The following is a 13,568-nucleotide window of genomic DNA, read 5'->3' as shown; positions in this document are numbered from 1 at the left end:
GTGATCACACTTTACCTAAGCAAGGCACTCAATAGTTTAATTTGAAGATGTGCTCACTCCTCCATCAGTCTCATACAAGAGTTCAGCAGCTGTTCCCTTTCCCACTTCACAAGGATTTCAATTCCATGATAGGAGCACCTCCATGATCTTTTAGCTTTTTAAGCTAGGAACAGGACCCTGCAACACTTGAAAACATAAACTGCTGTTCCTATAAAAAAGCCAAGGCCAGAGAATTAAAATATAATGGGATTAATACTTGTTTATACTAACATACCATTTTGGAAGCATGTGAGAGGCTTATGTGACATTTATTAATGCAGATTTAGCACAAAGAAGGACTTAGCAAGGGAATAACAGAAATGAACACAGCCATTCCATTTCATACTGGAATCAGCTGTGAGAATGTAACATGACAGAAACTATTCAGTGTAACTCATATGGGGTGCAAATAGGACTGTTCATCACTTTTCAGTCTAAGTTTAAGTAGAAAAAAATGGTGTGCATTATAAGAACTTACATGTGAAATGGATGTCCTGGAATGAGACTGATGCCCCCATTTTTTTTCCTTTCAACTTCTATAGGACAGGTTAGGTATTGTTTTATGAAATGGCAATATTTTATCAGAAATATGCAGATTAATTCATGAGTGGCATGATGGGAACAAAGCTGGAAGATTTTTTTTCTTTAAATTACAAAAAGAATTTTAATACGTGCAATTTAAAAAATCATTTTGCACATTTCATTTTGAGAAATGCAAGGACAACGTGAGATACAAAGCTATTAATAAATAGATAAGTAATAAAATAGAATCTGTACTTGTTTGCAGGAAGGATTTCCACTCTGGAATACTAATGTTACATTAACACAGCTACACAATGTACTTGCTAGTATAGTGTAGAAATTTTTGCTCATTATACTCTACCACTGTTTTCCATTGTTCTGCTATGTATAGTGAGTGAATCCAAGAGCACTACTCATAATGATGAAGTCTATTTCTAGGAGTTTTTTCCATTTTTTTCCTGCATAATGAGGACACAATATTTCTTCAGCATTTTTAAAAACAAACACACTATGACTCTGCAGAGAGTGCGTGAGTGACCTCAATTCTGTCCTCAGTGTCTGACCTAACAGACTGTCAAAGGAAAGCCCTGGCCCCTAGTGTAGCAATCTGGGAATTCTGTGGACAATTTAATAATTCTGGATAAGTCAATGAAATGGCTGCCATCACTGGCCATAGAGACTGGCATATGTTGTCAAGGCTGTGCCACCTGTCTCCCAGACCAGGCACAATGGGAGATTGTTACACCAGCCCTTCTCCCACTAGAACAGGCATGATCTGGAGTGCCAGATTTCTGTGTCAAAACAGGTTTCTGCATGCTTTCTGAACTGACCTCAAGCACAGGGGGTAGGAATATCTTTCTGGCAGAATAAACTAGTTGGTGTTAATGCCAGACCTGAAAGATGTGCTACCTGAAAGGTTCAAGATGAATTCCAGTGACACAGGAAGGTGCTTCACTAGCACAAAAGGCTTGGAGCAGGCAAGAAAGAAGAATGGTGGTGGCACACAGGGCTCCATGGTTTGAAAATTTATGGGGAGGCCTCCATGAAGTACACTGATCTGAACCGAGGATGGCTCAAGAAAGTAACAAAAATATTATATTGAAATGTATACAGAGAGGCATTATTTCATCTATGGATGTGGCAGCAGACAGCCAGTTTGTCTTGTCTGAAAATCATAAAGTACATGTTTGGTATTTTAATTCCATTTTCACATGGTGTTGAACACCTGGACTGTTGCCCTTGCTTCCCAAGGTCAGAGGTCTGACAGGAAAGGTGCAGTAATGACTTAGTGCTTATGGTCCTGCACTACCACTATGTAGTGTTTATGGCCATGACACCATGACTGTGTTGGTACCAGAGAAGAAGGAAGCAGAAATAGAGCCAGGGAGGCTGAGGTGCTGCCTCAGCAGCAAGGAACCCAGCGTGCAGTTCTGTCCATGACAAAATACTACCTGGTAAATCTCTTTTTTTGTAGGAACATCACTCACGTAGGAAAGTCATCCTACACAAAAATATGTTCCTCCCCCACTTCTCAGGTGGCACCATTATTTCACCCTGCTTTCATGAGAATTTGGGACAGAAACACAGACATGTTAACAATAACTCATGCTTTCATCTGAAGAATCAGGAATGCTATTTTTTCCTTTGGAGTGAGTTAATTGTGCATATTTTAGAGGGACAGCTTTACACCAGCATTCTTCTGGAGAAAAGAGTTGGTCATAGCTTGGATTGGTGCACCATTTGCTGCATATAAAACAGACTGGATGGTAAGCCTAGAGAGTGGAGTGAATGAAGCTACATCCTGCTGGTGGGCAGTCACCTGTGGGGCTCCTCAGGGCTCACTATTTGGGGCAGGCCTGCTCAATGTCTTTATCAACAATCTTGTGTTTTCAGTTCTGGGCCACTCATTACAAGACAGATATTGAGGTGCTGGAGCATGTCCAGAGAGCACAAGTCTGATGAGGAGTGGCTGAGTGAGGGGGGTGTTTTGCCTGGAGAAAAAGAGGCTCAGGGGACACCTCATCACTCTCTACATCTGCCCTAAAGGAGGGGTAGCTGGGTGGGAGTCAGCCTCTTTCCCCAGATAACAAACAACAGGACAAGAAGAAATGGCCTCAAGTTGCACAAGGGAGGCTTAGATTGGATATTAGGAAAAAAATTCTTTTCTGAAAGCATTGTCAAACATTGGAAAAAACTGCCCAGGAAAGGGGTTGAGCCACCCAACCCTGGCACTTAAGGTTACAGTTTAATGGTGGGCTTGGCAGTGCTGGGTTAAGAGTTGGAATCAATGATCTTAAAGGTCTTTTCCAAACTAAATGATTCTATGATTTCAACATGTTTTGAGAAACTAAGACTGACCTAGGAAACACATGTTCCCCATGCTGGTTTTTCCTGTGCTGCAGGCACAGGGTTGTACTCTGTCTTGAATATGACAGAACACATAAATTCTAAAACCAGTAATGTACTTTAATAACCTCTAAATTTTTTTCCTGGAACTTTCACACAATTTTACTTTCTCCATTTTGTTCCTTGTCTTACCTTCCTTCATCTCAAATTCACGCGCTGTGGAAATAATCAAAGACACCCAGGAGAAACGTCTGAAGCTGATAAGCAGAGCGAAACAGCATTATTCATATATTACTAATCATAATGGATGTATGAATGAGAAGATACCTGGTAGTGCTGTGTTGACAGCAAGCTACCTTTTGATTAAGCTTTCTGGATTCTAGCAATCTGAAGGTACTGACTAGGAGTTCAAGAATAATGTAAAAAGGATAAATACATGGCAGATACACACAAACAACAGCTTTCTTTCAGCTCAGCTTCTAGTGAAGTCTCCAGATTGATAGCAGGTTTGAATAAATGAGAGATTTTAGGTTAACATTAAAAGAACATTCAAACCATAAGCACTGTTTCTGAGATTATCATTTTCCAATGAGGATTTTGTCCAGTTTAGGAATGCTAAATAATTTTTGGTAAAGTCCTTAAGTATCTTTTTTTTCTCTTACTTCTGCCCACCATTGCACTTTTCATGGGGTAGTTTCAGCCTGCAGTTAGAAAGCTAGACAAATGTCCAGAAAACTATGGCACTTTCTTACTGGATAGAAGAAAAGCAGATTTGTAACAAACTGGGTGTGCTGAAGAGATACTGTTGGGATCACAGCCCCTGTGGTTTTAGAAAATTCAGTTAAGGCCAGCATTGCAATGGCATTCAGCAGCAAAACCCAATGACAGGCACTTTGCCACTGAAATCAATAGTTCCAACTCTCTGCTCTAGACTGCACCTACTTGGACAGGCATCTAGTCAATCTTATTCTAAAGTTTATGATTGTTTTATTTCCCACTGCAGAATCCTGTGCCATTCTGTACATTGCTTGACCACCAGAGTGTATGGGTTCATTGTAACTGTCATATATATTTGCACCAAAACTTGAATGAAAAATATTCTAAAGTAGTACTGCAGCAATACTTGCAGAGCAGTACTATACAAATTCTTACACAATCTCAACCTAAAGATGAAAATTTCTACCGGTCTCAAAAAACCAAAGATTGTACAAATTTTTATGTATATTGTTATATTTATAAACACCTAGGTACATAAGCAAAAACATTAGTTTGAGAATGTTAACACAGTCAAAAAAATATCACTATGCTCTTTGAACTTTGCCTCGATGGTCCCCAGTAAAAAAAAAAAATCCTTTTATTTGTTTATAGCACCATGAGGAAGAGAAAAACAAGAAACATCTGCTTCTACAGCTACTGCAGCACTTTCCATCACTCTTTCTAAATCACAGTTGTGACCACCTCCTCCCACAAGTCCCTTTTGAAGGAGTACTTTTTCCATGTATACACCACTTCTTGTATACAAAATATGTAGATGAATAATTTATAGAATCTTTCATGTCATGAAAGGAGCTCCTCATCTAAAAGAGCAAGGAGAAGATCAAGAACACTGAAAGCAAAAGCTCAGAATCCACATCCTTCATGAAATGCTGAATTAATGCAGGTGAGGTTATAGGATGCATAAAGGAAGTCAGACACAATTCTACCCCCCACACCAGTACTTTCCTTTGATGTCAACAGTATCAACAGATGTACAAGTTCTACTGTAAAATTAACTTTACCTTATGTGACTAAACAGAACTAAGCAGAACACTCTCAATTATTTAATTTCTTCAAGGAAATGATGCACTAACAAAGTCATGGCCCCATCCTTTAATGGCACATTTGTAATTCTCAGGGAAGGAAAAAGACTGATGATTATAATTCTACTGCCAGTGAACACAGAGTCCCTGACATGAAACATCACAAGCTCTCTGGAGGAGCTGAAGAATAAATCACAAGCTACATGAGTCAGAAGTCAGCTTCAATGGTCTTTAAATTAAGATGGACAAGCATAAGAATAACATAAAGTAATGGTAAAAAAATAACTCTGAATTTAATTTCAGAAGTTAATAAAATCCTAAGGAGCACAAATTAGGAAAAAAAGGAGTAAGTTTATTTTTAAATACTATCTATGCAAAAGTTATAAAGAAAAGTAAACCATGTAGGTTTTCAGGGTTCTTTGGATCTGGTTTTTGAAAGACCCTTGTGATTTTTTTATTCTGTAAAATCATGCAGCTTTCTGTTTCAAAATACTGTTCTTGTGAAGAAAGCTATATCCAACCTTCCCATCTTGGAATATAGTATATAATGATATCCAGGAATAAAAGATCACCAAAAGACTATATGCACAGAGTGTTTTAAGGAATGTAGAAGATAATTATTTATGACCTTAAATAATAAGACATTGTTTTTAAAAAACATAAGTATACATAGGAATATGTGTATGAAAAAGTCTGTAGTAAAATACTAATATTTTAGCTAGCTAACATGTTTGCCCATGCAGCCAAAACTTCAGAAAATCACCACATTCCTGCATTTCTCTGTCAAACAGCCTGTCAGAGACTTTTAAAGAAATTTTAAAAGTTAAGCCAGGTTTTAATTGCAAAGCTTATGGATGACCCCTCTAAGAAAAAACACCACAAGGCTGCTAAACCCCGTAGCCACAAATAAGTGGGTGTTGGGACAGTACCATCCTGTGTCCTTTTAGTCTTTGCTTGGCAACCACAGTCACAGCCACCAGGAATAGGATGTGGAGGATGCAGCCTGCCCAAACTTGGCTGCTCTTGTGTCCATCCATCCTAATGAGGGTCCCAACCTTTTCCTGACTGGGAGAGCACTTGAAAATATGCCCAAGTACACCTACACTCAGCAAAACATTCTAGAATATGCTTACTATTAAGTGAATGATTGGATTGAGAAAATTAAACTTTAGTTCCTCCTTACATTATGTGTACTAAATGCCTTTTTTGCATAAGGAGATAAAGAATTAGGGTTGAGACTTAAAGTCTGACTATTTAGAGTCAGATAAGAGGCATTAGAAACTATCCATAGAAAGTGTCTGTTTTATTCATCTTTGAAATAGTCATACCACTAAATACTTCTAAAAATAAATTAAATTGTCCAGTTGCTCAGATCACCTGGTTACTTAATGCATCCACACCACTTTCCTTGAGAAAAAGATGCATCAGGCAAGAGCTCCAGGACAAAATCTGCTGCAATGCTCCTGAGTTCTGAAATCCATGTTTTCAGACTGCTCACTGGGATTCTACTGAGGGCATCTGTGGAAGTTTATCACTCTATGTAAAGAATAAAAATCCTGGTTCATGCAGCACAATCAAGTGGGCTGTTCGTGCAACCCTTCAAGGAGTGAGCGTGCACAGCACAGACCTGGTCAGCCACTGCTGGGAATTACTGTGGATCTGAGACAGCAGTGAACAGACAGTGGAACTGGGGGAAACATTGCTCCCTGTATGACTCTTCCCCATGTGATTACTTATCCAAATTAAGATGCCTTCCCTTAACACACTGCTACTTTTACAACTACGCATCTGTACATGTGTGGGAAGAAGACAGCACTTAATCCAAACTGTTCTGCATGTGAAAACAAACACATCTGAAATTCAGAAGTATTTCTTTAAGGAACAGTAAAAGGCTCTTATCCTCACCCAAAGGAGCAGAAGGTCAAAATGTACATTTGCAATACGCCCAACTAATGTAACTGCTGTATACAATTCTCTGATTGGAAGGGTATCTATTCAAAATAGCATGGGGTTTTGCAGAGGAAACCCTGCCTTCTTTATCTGATGTCAAAGACAGCTTGGCCTTTGACTTCATCTGGGCCAAGATTTCATCCCATGTGTTTCCAGAGATTCTCTGTGATTCTGCCAACAGTAGCACAACAAGTGGCTCTCAAAAAAAAAAAAAAACAACCTAACAAAAAAAACCCAAACAGGAAATAGTCTCCAAGGAATATTTCTTTGTGAGTTCTTACAATTAAGACTAAATAATAATAATAATGATTCATAAGGTCTTTTCTCCTCATGCAAACCCAGGTACAACATCCTGCATTAAAACCCTATTTATTTATCTGGTGTCATACCTAGAAGAATTCATGTTGAATTATATCATGGAACTGCAAATCAGTTTCTCATGAAGTTTACTCCTCCTCATAATATGCAGCAACTCCTACATTATATGTTTGGGGTTTTTATAACTCAAGATGTTTAGCTAACACAAAACAGCAATATTCCATTTGACTTTTCAAAAGTAGTATTTCATCTAGTAATGGGATAAATGATGAAGTATTTAATTATTCCAGAGAGAGGAGTGTTTAATAAGACATAACATAAGGAAAAATCATGAAAGCACCTTTTCTATGCTTTAAAGCAGCTAATTCAGCCATTCCCTGATTTCATCTACAAGTAAATTTTCACTGCTGAATTGTCAAAACTTTCAAACAAGAGAAATACTCACAATCTCTTAAAGATCACATTATAAATAGTCGTGTCCTACCTCCACATTTCTCTCTCTGACTTCATTCCTAGGCAGCCTGAAGAAGCAGCTACAGTCACATGGTGCATTCAAGGTCATGCTATTCTAATTGACAGAGATAGCATTGATAAATTATGCAGAAACAACAATAATGGAGTCATTAACCTTGTTCCAGCACAGTAAAGGTGCTTCATAATTAAAAGGAGTAAAAAAGTTACAAAAACATATAAAGATTTTATTGCTCAGCCTTTTCTCTCCTACACACTGCTGCAAAGCACTGTCAGGGAATAGTGATATTGCTGTAACGTGGCTGCCTGTGCTTTGTCACCGAGGGGCGCAGGGATGCACTGGCTCACACTCGAAGGAGGAGCCAGGTAGTAAAGTGCACAAAACATTGACTTTTTTCTTTTTTTTTTCCCAACAGGAAGTTGGATCCAGAAGGCCTCTCTTTGGCATAAAGGATGCTGGAGCACATGAAAGATCATTCCAGCCAGGAAGTCTTTCTGAGTCCAAGAATCTATGCTGAACTGTCATTTCCAAACACACAGACATGAGGCCAGTGCTTTGAGAACTTGCAATAAAACTGTGGTGAGTTAACATACTGAACTGAAACTCCTCAGGTATGTAGAGATACAGGTACAGATACACAGAATTAGATAGAATTTAGAATTTATCCTTTATGTCTCATGCAGAAGACTGCAGTAATTCCCAGACTAAAAGCCTGACTAGTGTCCCTAATTCATGTATGACAGGTAATTTATTAAGGGTGCACACATTAATGAATCACCAGTGGTTGCTTTGACTCAAAGAGAAATGTTATAAAAACAGTGGAGAAATAGGACATATGTTTCACCTAGCAACTCAAAGTAACCCTAAATTTGCCTTATTGTAAAGAATCTGTAGGATTTCTGAAAAAAAAAAAAAAGTTAAAATTAGTTTACAGACAATCTGCCCTTATCTTCTGGACACTTCAAATGCTGCTACTTCTGGAATCCTTCCTCAGTAAGACCACTCACACTAAAATTATTAATAAAAAGAGGACAGTAAAGAGCAGCTTTCCTGGAGTTCCCAAAGATGACACTACAGTGCCAAGACAGAATCTATTATAGTCATTTTTAATCTTCACTTATCACATGAACTATTGTGTCTCTCTGCATAGCCCGACTGCCAAGATATGATCTACAGCATATTGCACAACTTACCCATAAGGACAAATCAAAAACTCCCAGATCGTATCTGTATATAGAGCTTGACCTCATGGAGATAACTGACTATACAATAAAGTACATTCTGAAGGCCTGAGTGGAAATCAGATTCTTTCTACTGGTTCTGTCATGTCTGGATAAACTGATAACTAGCATATTCTTCAAGCATTTGGAAGTATCGCAAATTATACTTTCAACAATAAACCATCAATTACAAAGAGGAAGTAAAATTGCCAAATTATACCCAGTGCCAGAAAGATTCTCCTCTGCGTCCTCTGAGCACAGGCTGATGGCTAGAGTTGCAGAGCATAAGCGCCTCTGATGCATGGTATCTAAAAACTTCCCACCGCAGAAATTCCCAAGTTTTCAATGGCTGGGCTCACTGCCCGGCTGGAATGCGTACTTGAGCGATACGCCTACAGCCGCTGCACCACCCATAGCCAAGGAGCACCTACAGACTCGGTTCCCAGAGCAGCTCCTGTGCTCAGAAATGCTGCTGGGGTAGCAGAAACCTCCGCGCGAGCGTTCAGCTGCAGAGAACTCAACTCAGCATAGTTTAAAGAGGACAGAAACAAACATGTAAACAGCATTTGTGGCGCCTCTTCTCTACTGACTTTCCTGGAAACGCATTAACCTATTACAGTACTTCAAAATAAATAAGAGAAACAGAGGCGAGGCAAGAGTATACCGTTCTCTCCCAAAAGTTTCTTTCTGCCTGTCCTCTCACTTGCTCTGAGCTCCCCGCTCCCTGGGATTAGCGATCGTTTTCACCAGGGATCAAATGAATGACTTTTCCGCTAATGACACTCAAGAGATGCTAAAGCCACCCTGGGCGCCACCAGGGACCCGGCGAGCGGCGGCAGCCCCTGTCCCCACGCCAAGGAGCCCGGAGAGAGGCGAAGCCAAGGGCAAGCCCCGCTCCGCAGCCGGCCCCGGCCGCCGCTCCGGCCCCCCGGCAGCGCCAGCGGCAGCGGCGACCGGAGGGGCGGCGGGGACCGGGTCCGATGGGTCGGGTCGGGCCGGGCCGGGCCGGGCCGGGGGGGACCCGTCCCCGTGAGAGCGGGGCTGCAGGGGGTGCTGCCGCCGCCCCCCGCCCGGCCCCCCCCGGCATGGCGAAGCGCTGTCACTGACGCACATTTAATTCGCCCGGCTGCGGGTACCGCGCAGCGCCGCTCGCATCCTCCCCCCGCCGCCGGGGAGGGGGCGGCTCCGGCGGGGAGGGGGAAAGTCAAACTGCAGCAACAAAGTTGCTCCCCCTCCGCTCCCCCAGATCTGCCCCGGCCCCCAGGGGGTGGGCAGAGAGGGGGCCCGTGCCTGCCTTACCTTGCTTGACGCACTTGAGGCGGATGGGGTCCTTGCAGTGCTTGATCACGGCCAGCACATCCCTGATGGTGAGCCCGGCCACGGGGGTCTCGTTCACCTCCAGCAGCAGCTCCTCCGGCACCAACTTGCTGCCGCCCTCATAGGCCACCTTGCCGGGCTTCACTTCCCCCAGGTAGGGGAACTGCCCATTCTCGGCGCCCCCCTTCAGCTCGAAGCCCAGCTGACCCTCCGGGTTCCTCACGATCACGATCTCGTGGACTCTGCTCGTCCAGTGGCTTTTTTTCTTCAAGCCCTTGGACATTGCCGTGGGGATGCTCTGCCCGACTCCCTCCCTGCAGTCTTGTGCTTCTTCCCCCCCTCCCTCTCTGCCCCCACTCCCCGGGGCAGCCGCGCTCCTCCGGGCAGGCTCGGGGCGGGCGGCAGCGGCCGCGGCTGTGCCGGCCGGCGGCCCCGCGGGCTGCGAGCTGGGTCGGGGAGCGCCTCTGTGCCCGCTCCTCCCGGCTTTAGCTGATATCCATGGCAGCCGCGGCGGCCGGACCCTGCCTGCGCGTGGATGCACTAGTTGTAGAGAAACTGGCAGGAGGGAGGAGGGAGGAGGGAGGGAGGCAGCGGGAGGGAGGGGACGGCCGCGGCGCGGGGAGGAGGAGGAGGGGTGTCGGTGTCGGTGCCGGAGCGAGGCGGGCGCTGTTTCGCCGCTCCCGCCTCGCCTGACCCGGTAGTGAAGGCCGAGAGAGAGGCTGCCTGGCACGGCCGGCAGAAGGCGGAGAACGGCCCGGCCGGGGGGGCGAGGGCGCTCGGCGGGCGGGAGGGAGAGCGGCGACCCCCGCCCGGCCCCAGCTCGGCCCCGGCAGGGAGGGGGCGCTCGGGAGAGCGGTGGGGCTGGCCCCGCCGCCCGCCCCGCCCCGGCCGGACACTGCCCAGCGCCTGCCCCCGCCCCGGCCCGGCCGGACACTGCCCGGTACCGCCTCGGCCCGGCCGGACACTGCCCAGCGCCTGCCTCCGCCCCGCCCCGGCCGGACACTGCCCGGTACCGTCTCGGCCCGGCCCGGCCGGACACTGCCAGCGCCTGCCCCCGGCCCGGCCCGGCCGGACACTGCCCGGCGCCGCCCCGGCCGGACATTGCCCGGCGCCGCCCCGGCCCGGACGGTCACTGCTCGGCATCGCCCCGGGCCGGCCCGGCCGGACACTGCCCGGTACCGCTCCGGCCCGGCCGGACACTGCTCGGCATCGTCCCGGGCCGGCTCGGCCGGACAGTGCCCGGTGCCGCCCCTCTCCGCCGGACAGTGCCCGGTGCCGCCCCGCTCCGGCCGGACAGTGCCCGGTCAGTCCCGCTCTGCAGCTGCCAAGGGAGCGGCAGCGCCTCGATCCGTACGGGGCCATCGCGTCGCTGGGGAGCTGCCCGAGCCGGAGCGGGAAGGGTCCTGCCGTCCAGGAACTCTGCTCGCGGCCGGGAAGGACCGAAGGCAGCTGGGCTTCGGGCTGTGGCTGCAAAACCAAGGGACACCTGTTTGCTTCGAGGATCTCCGTGCCACGGCCGTGGAGAGGAGAGGAGACCTCATTTTGTTGAGTTGCACATGGGCATTATTGTTTACGCTGGGTGCTGTGGCCAGAGCTAATGGCTCAGGTGGGTGCTGCACCTGAAGTGGGTATGACAAAGAGAGGGGTGGCAGTTCTAACCATGAAATTTACTGACTGTCACCCAGCAAGTGTTCACCACCCTCGCACCGATTCCCTTCTGCTACTTGTCCTTAGCCAGAATGCCACACTCCAACCTGCAGACCTTCCCTGGAGCCCCAGCATTGGATACACTGTTCAGCAGGTGATACCATAGCTTGCTCCTCCTGTGAGCTCTCCCTTTACTTAGTTCTGTCATATGCCTCGCATGTGTGAGAGCAATGGAGTGTAGCAATAGGCTTGTCTTTCTAGGAAACTTGCCTTGACTAAAAAAATAGTTTTCATCCGAAGTGGAGGTTGAAAAAATACACTCGGAACAACATCCTGACTTTAAGAAGCGTAGTTTTTGTGCCTATGGGATATAGGAGAGTGGGACATGAAGGCAGGTGTCTGCAGACAGGGTATTGAATGGGATAAGGCAGGAGAAATGTACTTTGTGTTATGGCATGTGATTTAAAGATGGTCAGATATTTTTAAAATTTCAATTAAAGTGACTCCGCAATGAAATTTTCCAAATTGTACGGCTGTTTTTCCTCTTGGTTTCTATGGAAACAGGCCTTTATGTGATCATGCTTGGCTGTGTCTCCTTTACTTCTCCAATAACTTTTGAAGCTGTTGGGCAGTTTCACCCAAATCTATCTCAAATATAATTAAGCTATTTCATGAAAACAGGCGGCTGGGTAGGGCTGAGAGATCCTGTAAATGTCCCAAAGGCTGTAACATGAACTTGCCTCTTATTAAACAGTGATTCACATGGTTGAGAGACCATATAAATGTCTTGGTAATGAGAAAAGTTTCAATTACAGCTCATTATCAGCCTCACTGTAAGTCTGTGGGAAAACAGGGTTCTTCAGTTCATTTTCCCTCAGAATCACTTGAGTTCCAGAGGGGAAGAAAGACACATGCAGAGGGGAAGAAAACATTGAGAAATTACTGACATCTGTATTTGCAAGTTACTTCACCTGTTTTGCTGTGGGGGCCTGGTCAGAAGTGCAAAACTCTGTGTGTGAATGGCTTCACAAAAGTGGGCTCAAAAGATAAACAAACCAAGACCCCAGATATCTGGAAACATGAGATGCATAAGTACAGACAGCTGAAGATGAGAGGGGAGCTGGGAAGGTTCCTTGACTGGAAGGTACTAAGATGTTTTCACTGGTGGGACAAGGGCATGTAATGGTCTCCTTTTCCAAAGACCATCATGAATGTCCTGTTGTCACGAGGGAGCAGGGGCTCTGCTCTGGACAAAAAGAGGCTAAGGCATTTGGAAAGAGAGCCAGAGAGTCCGTAGGTAGCCCAACAGAGTCTTTCTGTAGCCCTGCCTTTTCAATTTGTCTTGGTTTTTAGTTCAGAAATGGGGTAGGAACCAAATGGCTGAAAAGAGGAATACAAGACATAACATCCTGTTATTCTTCCAATATTTTACCAAAATCACTTCTTTGCTGAGTCATCTGCTCTACTAAAGTCCACTCTTCAAAAGTGGTCACCATTTCCTAATTTGGAGTTTGTAGTCATTCTGCGAGTTTAGTATTGCTGTTGATTTGTCTTATAATTAAAATAAATTTTTAAGTAACTCCATGTTTACCACAATATATGTACAACATTAGGACATCTGCCAAAAATGCATCTTTTAATAAATATTTCAAGAAATATTGAAAATATCCCTAGATGGGGGAAGGGCATGCTGGGGATGTTATTTTTCTATTACTTAGGAGTCTCAAGTAAGGTATTGATCAGAGTTTTTTAAGTGCTTATTACCATTTTAAGACAGATGACATTAACAGTAGGTAATGGGTAGAACATTTCTGATTTCACATGTGCTATGGACAGATCCAGCTGTATAAACCCTTCATGTCTAACTGCAGTTGTATTAATGTAAAATAATACCATGTAGAGGTGGTGGAATTGATGTTGCAGGGGCATTAACTTTGC

General features: G+C 44.9%; 1 protein-coding gene across 3 annotated transcripts in view; it reads right to left on the bottom strand.

Annotated features, from left to right (window-relative positions):
• MAGI2 (membrane associated guanylate kinase, WW and PDZ domain containing 2) overlaps positions 1 to 10,266 on the bottom strand; it is a gene marked incomplete at both ends in the record, with an annotated part of 698,114 nt that extends 687,848 nt beyond the window's left edge. For all 3 annotated transcript variants that reach the window (XM_084205311.1, XM_084205312.1, XM_084205313.1), the window contains one exon: positions 9,966 to 10,266. In XM_084205311.1, the coding sequence (XP_084061437.1) occupies positions 9,966 to 10,266 (301 nt within the window). The remainder of the gene's footprint in view (positions 1 to 9,965) is intronic.
• Between the last annotated feature and the right edge of the window lie 3,302 nt (positions 10,267 to 13,568).

Source organism: Fringilla coelebs (genome assembly GCF_963513975.1).
Source record: "Fringilla coelebs genome assembly, chromosome: 5".
Taxonomy (NCBI): Eukaryota; Metazoa; Chordata; class Aves; order Passeriformes; family Fringillidae; genus Fringilla; species Fringilla coelebs.
This window is presented reverse-complemented; position numbering and strand designations above follow the sequence as displayed.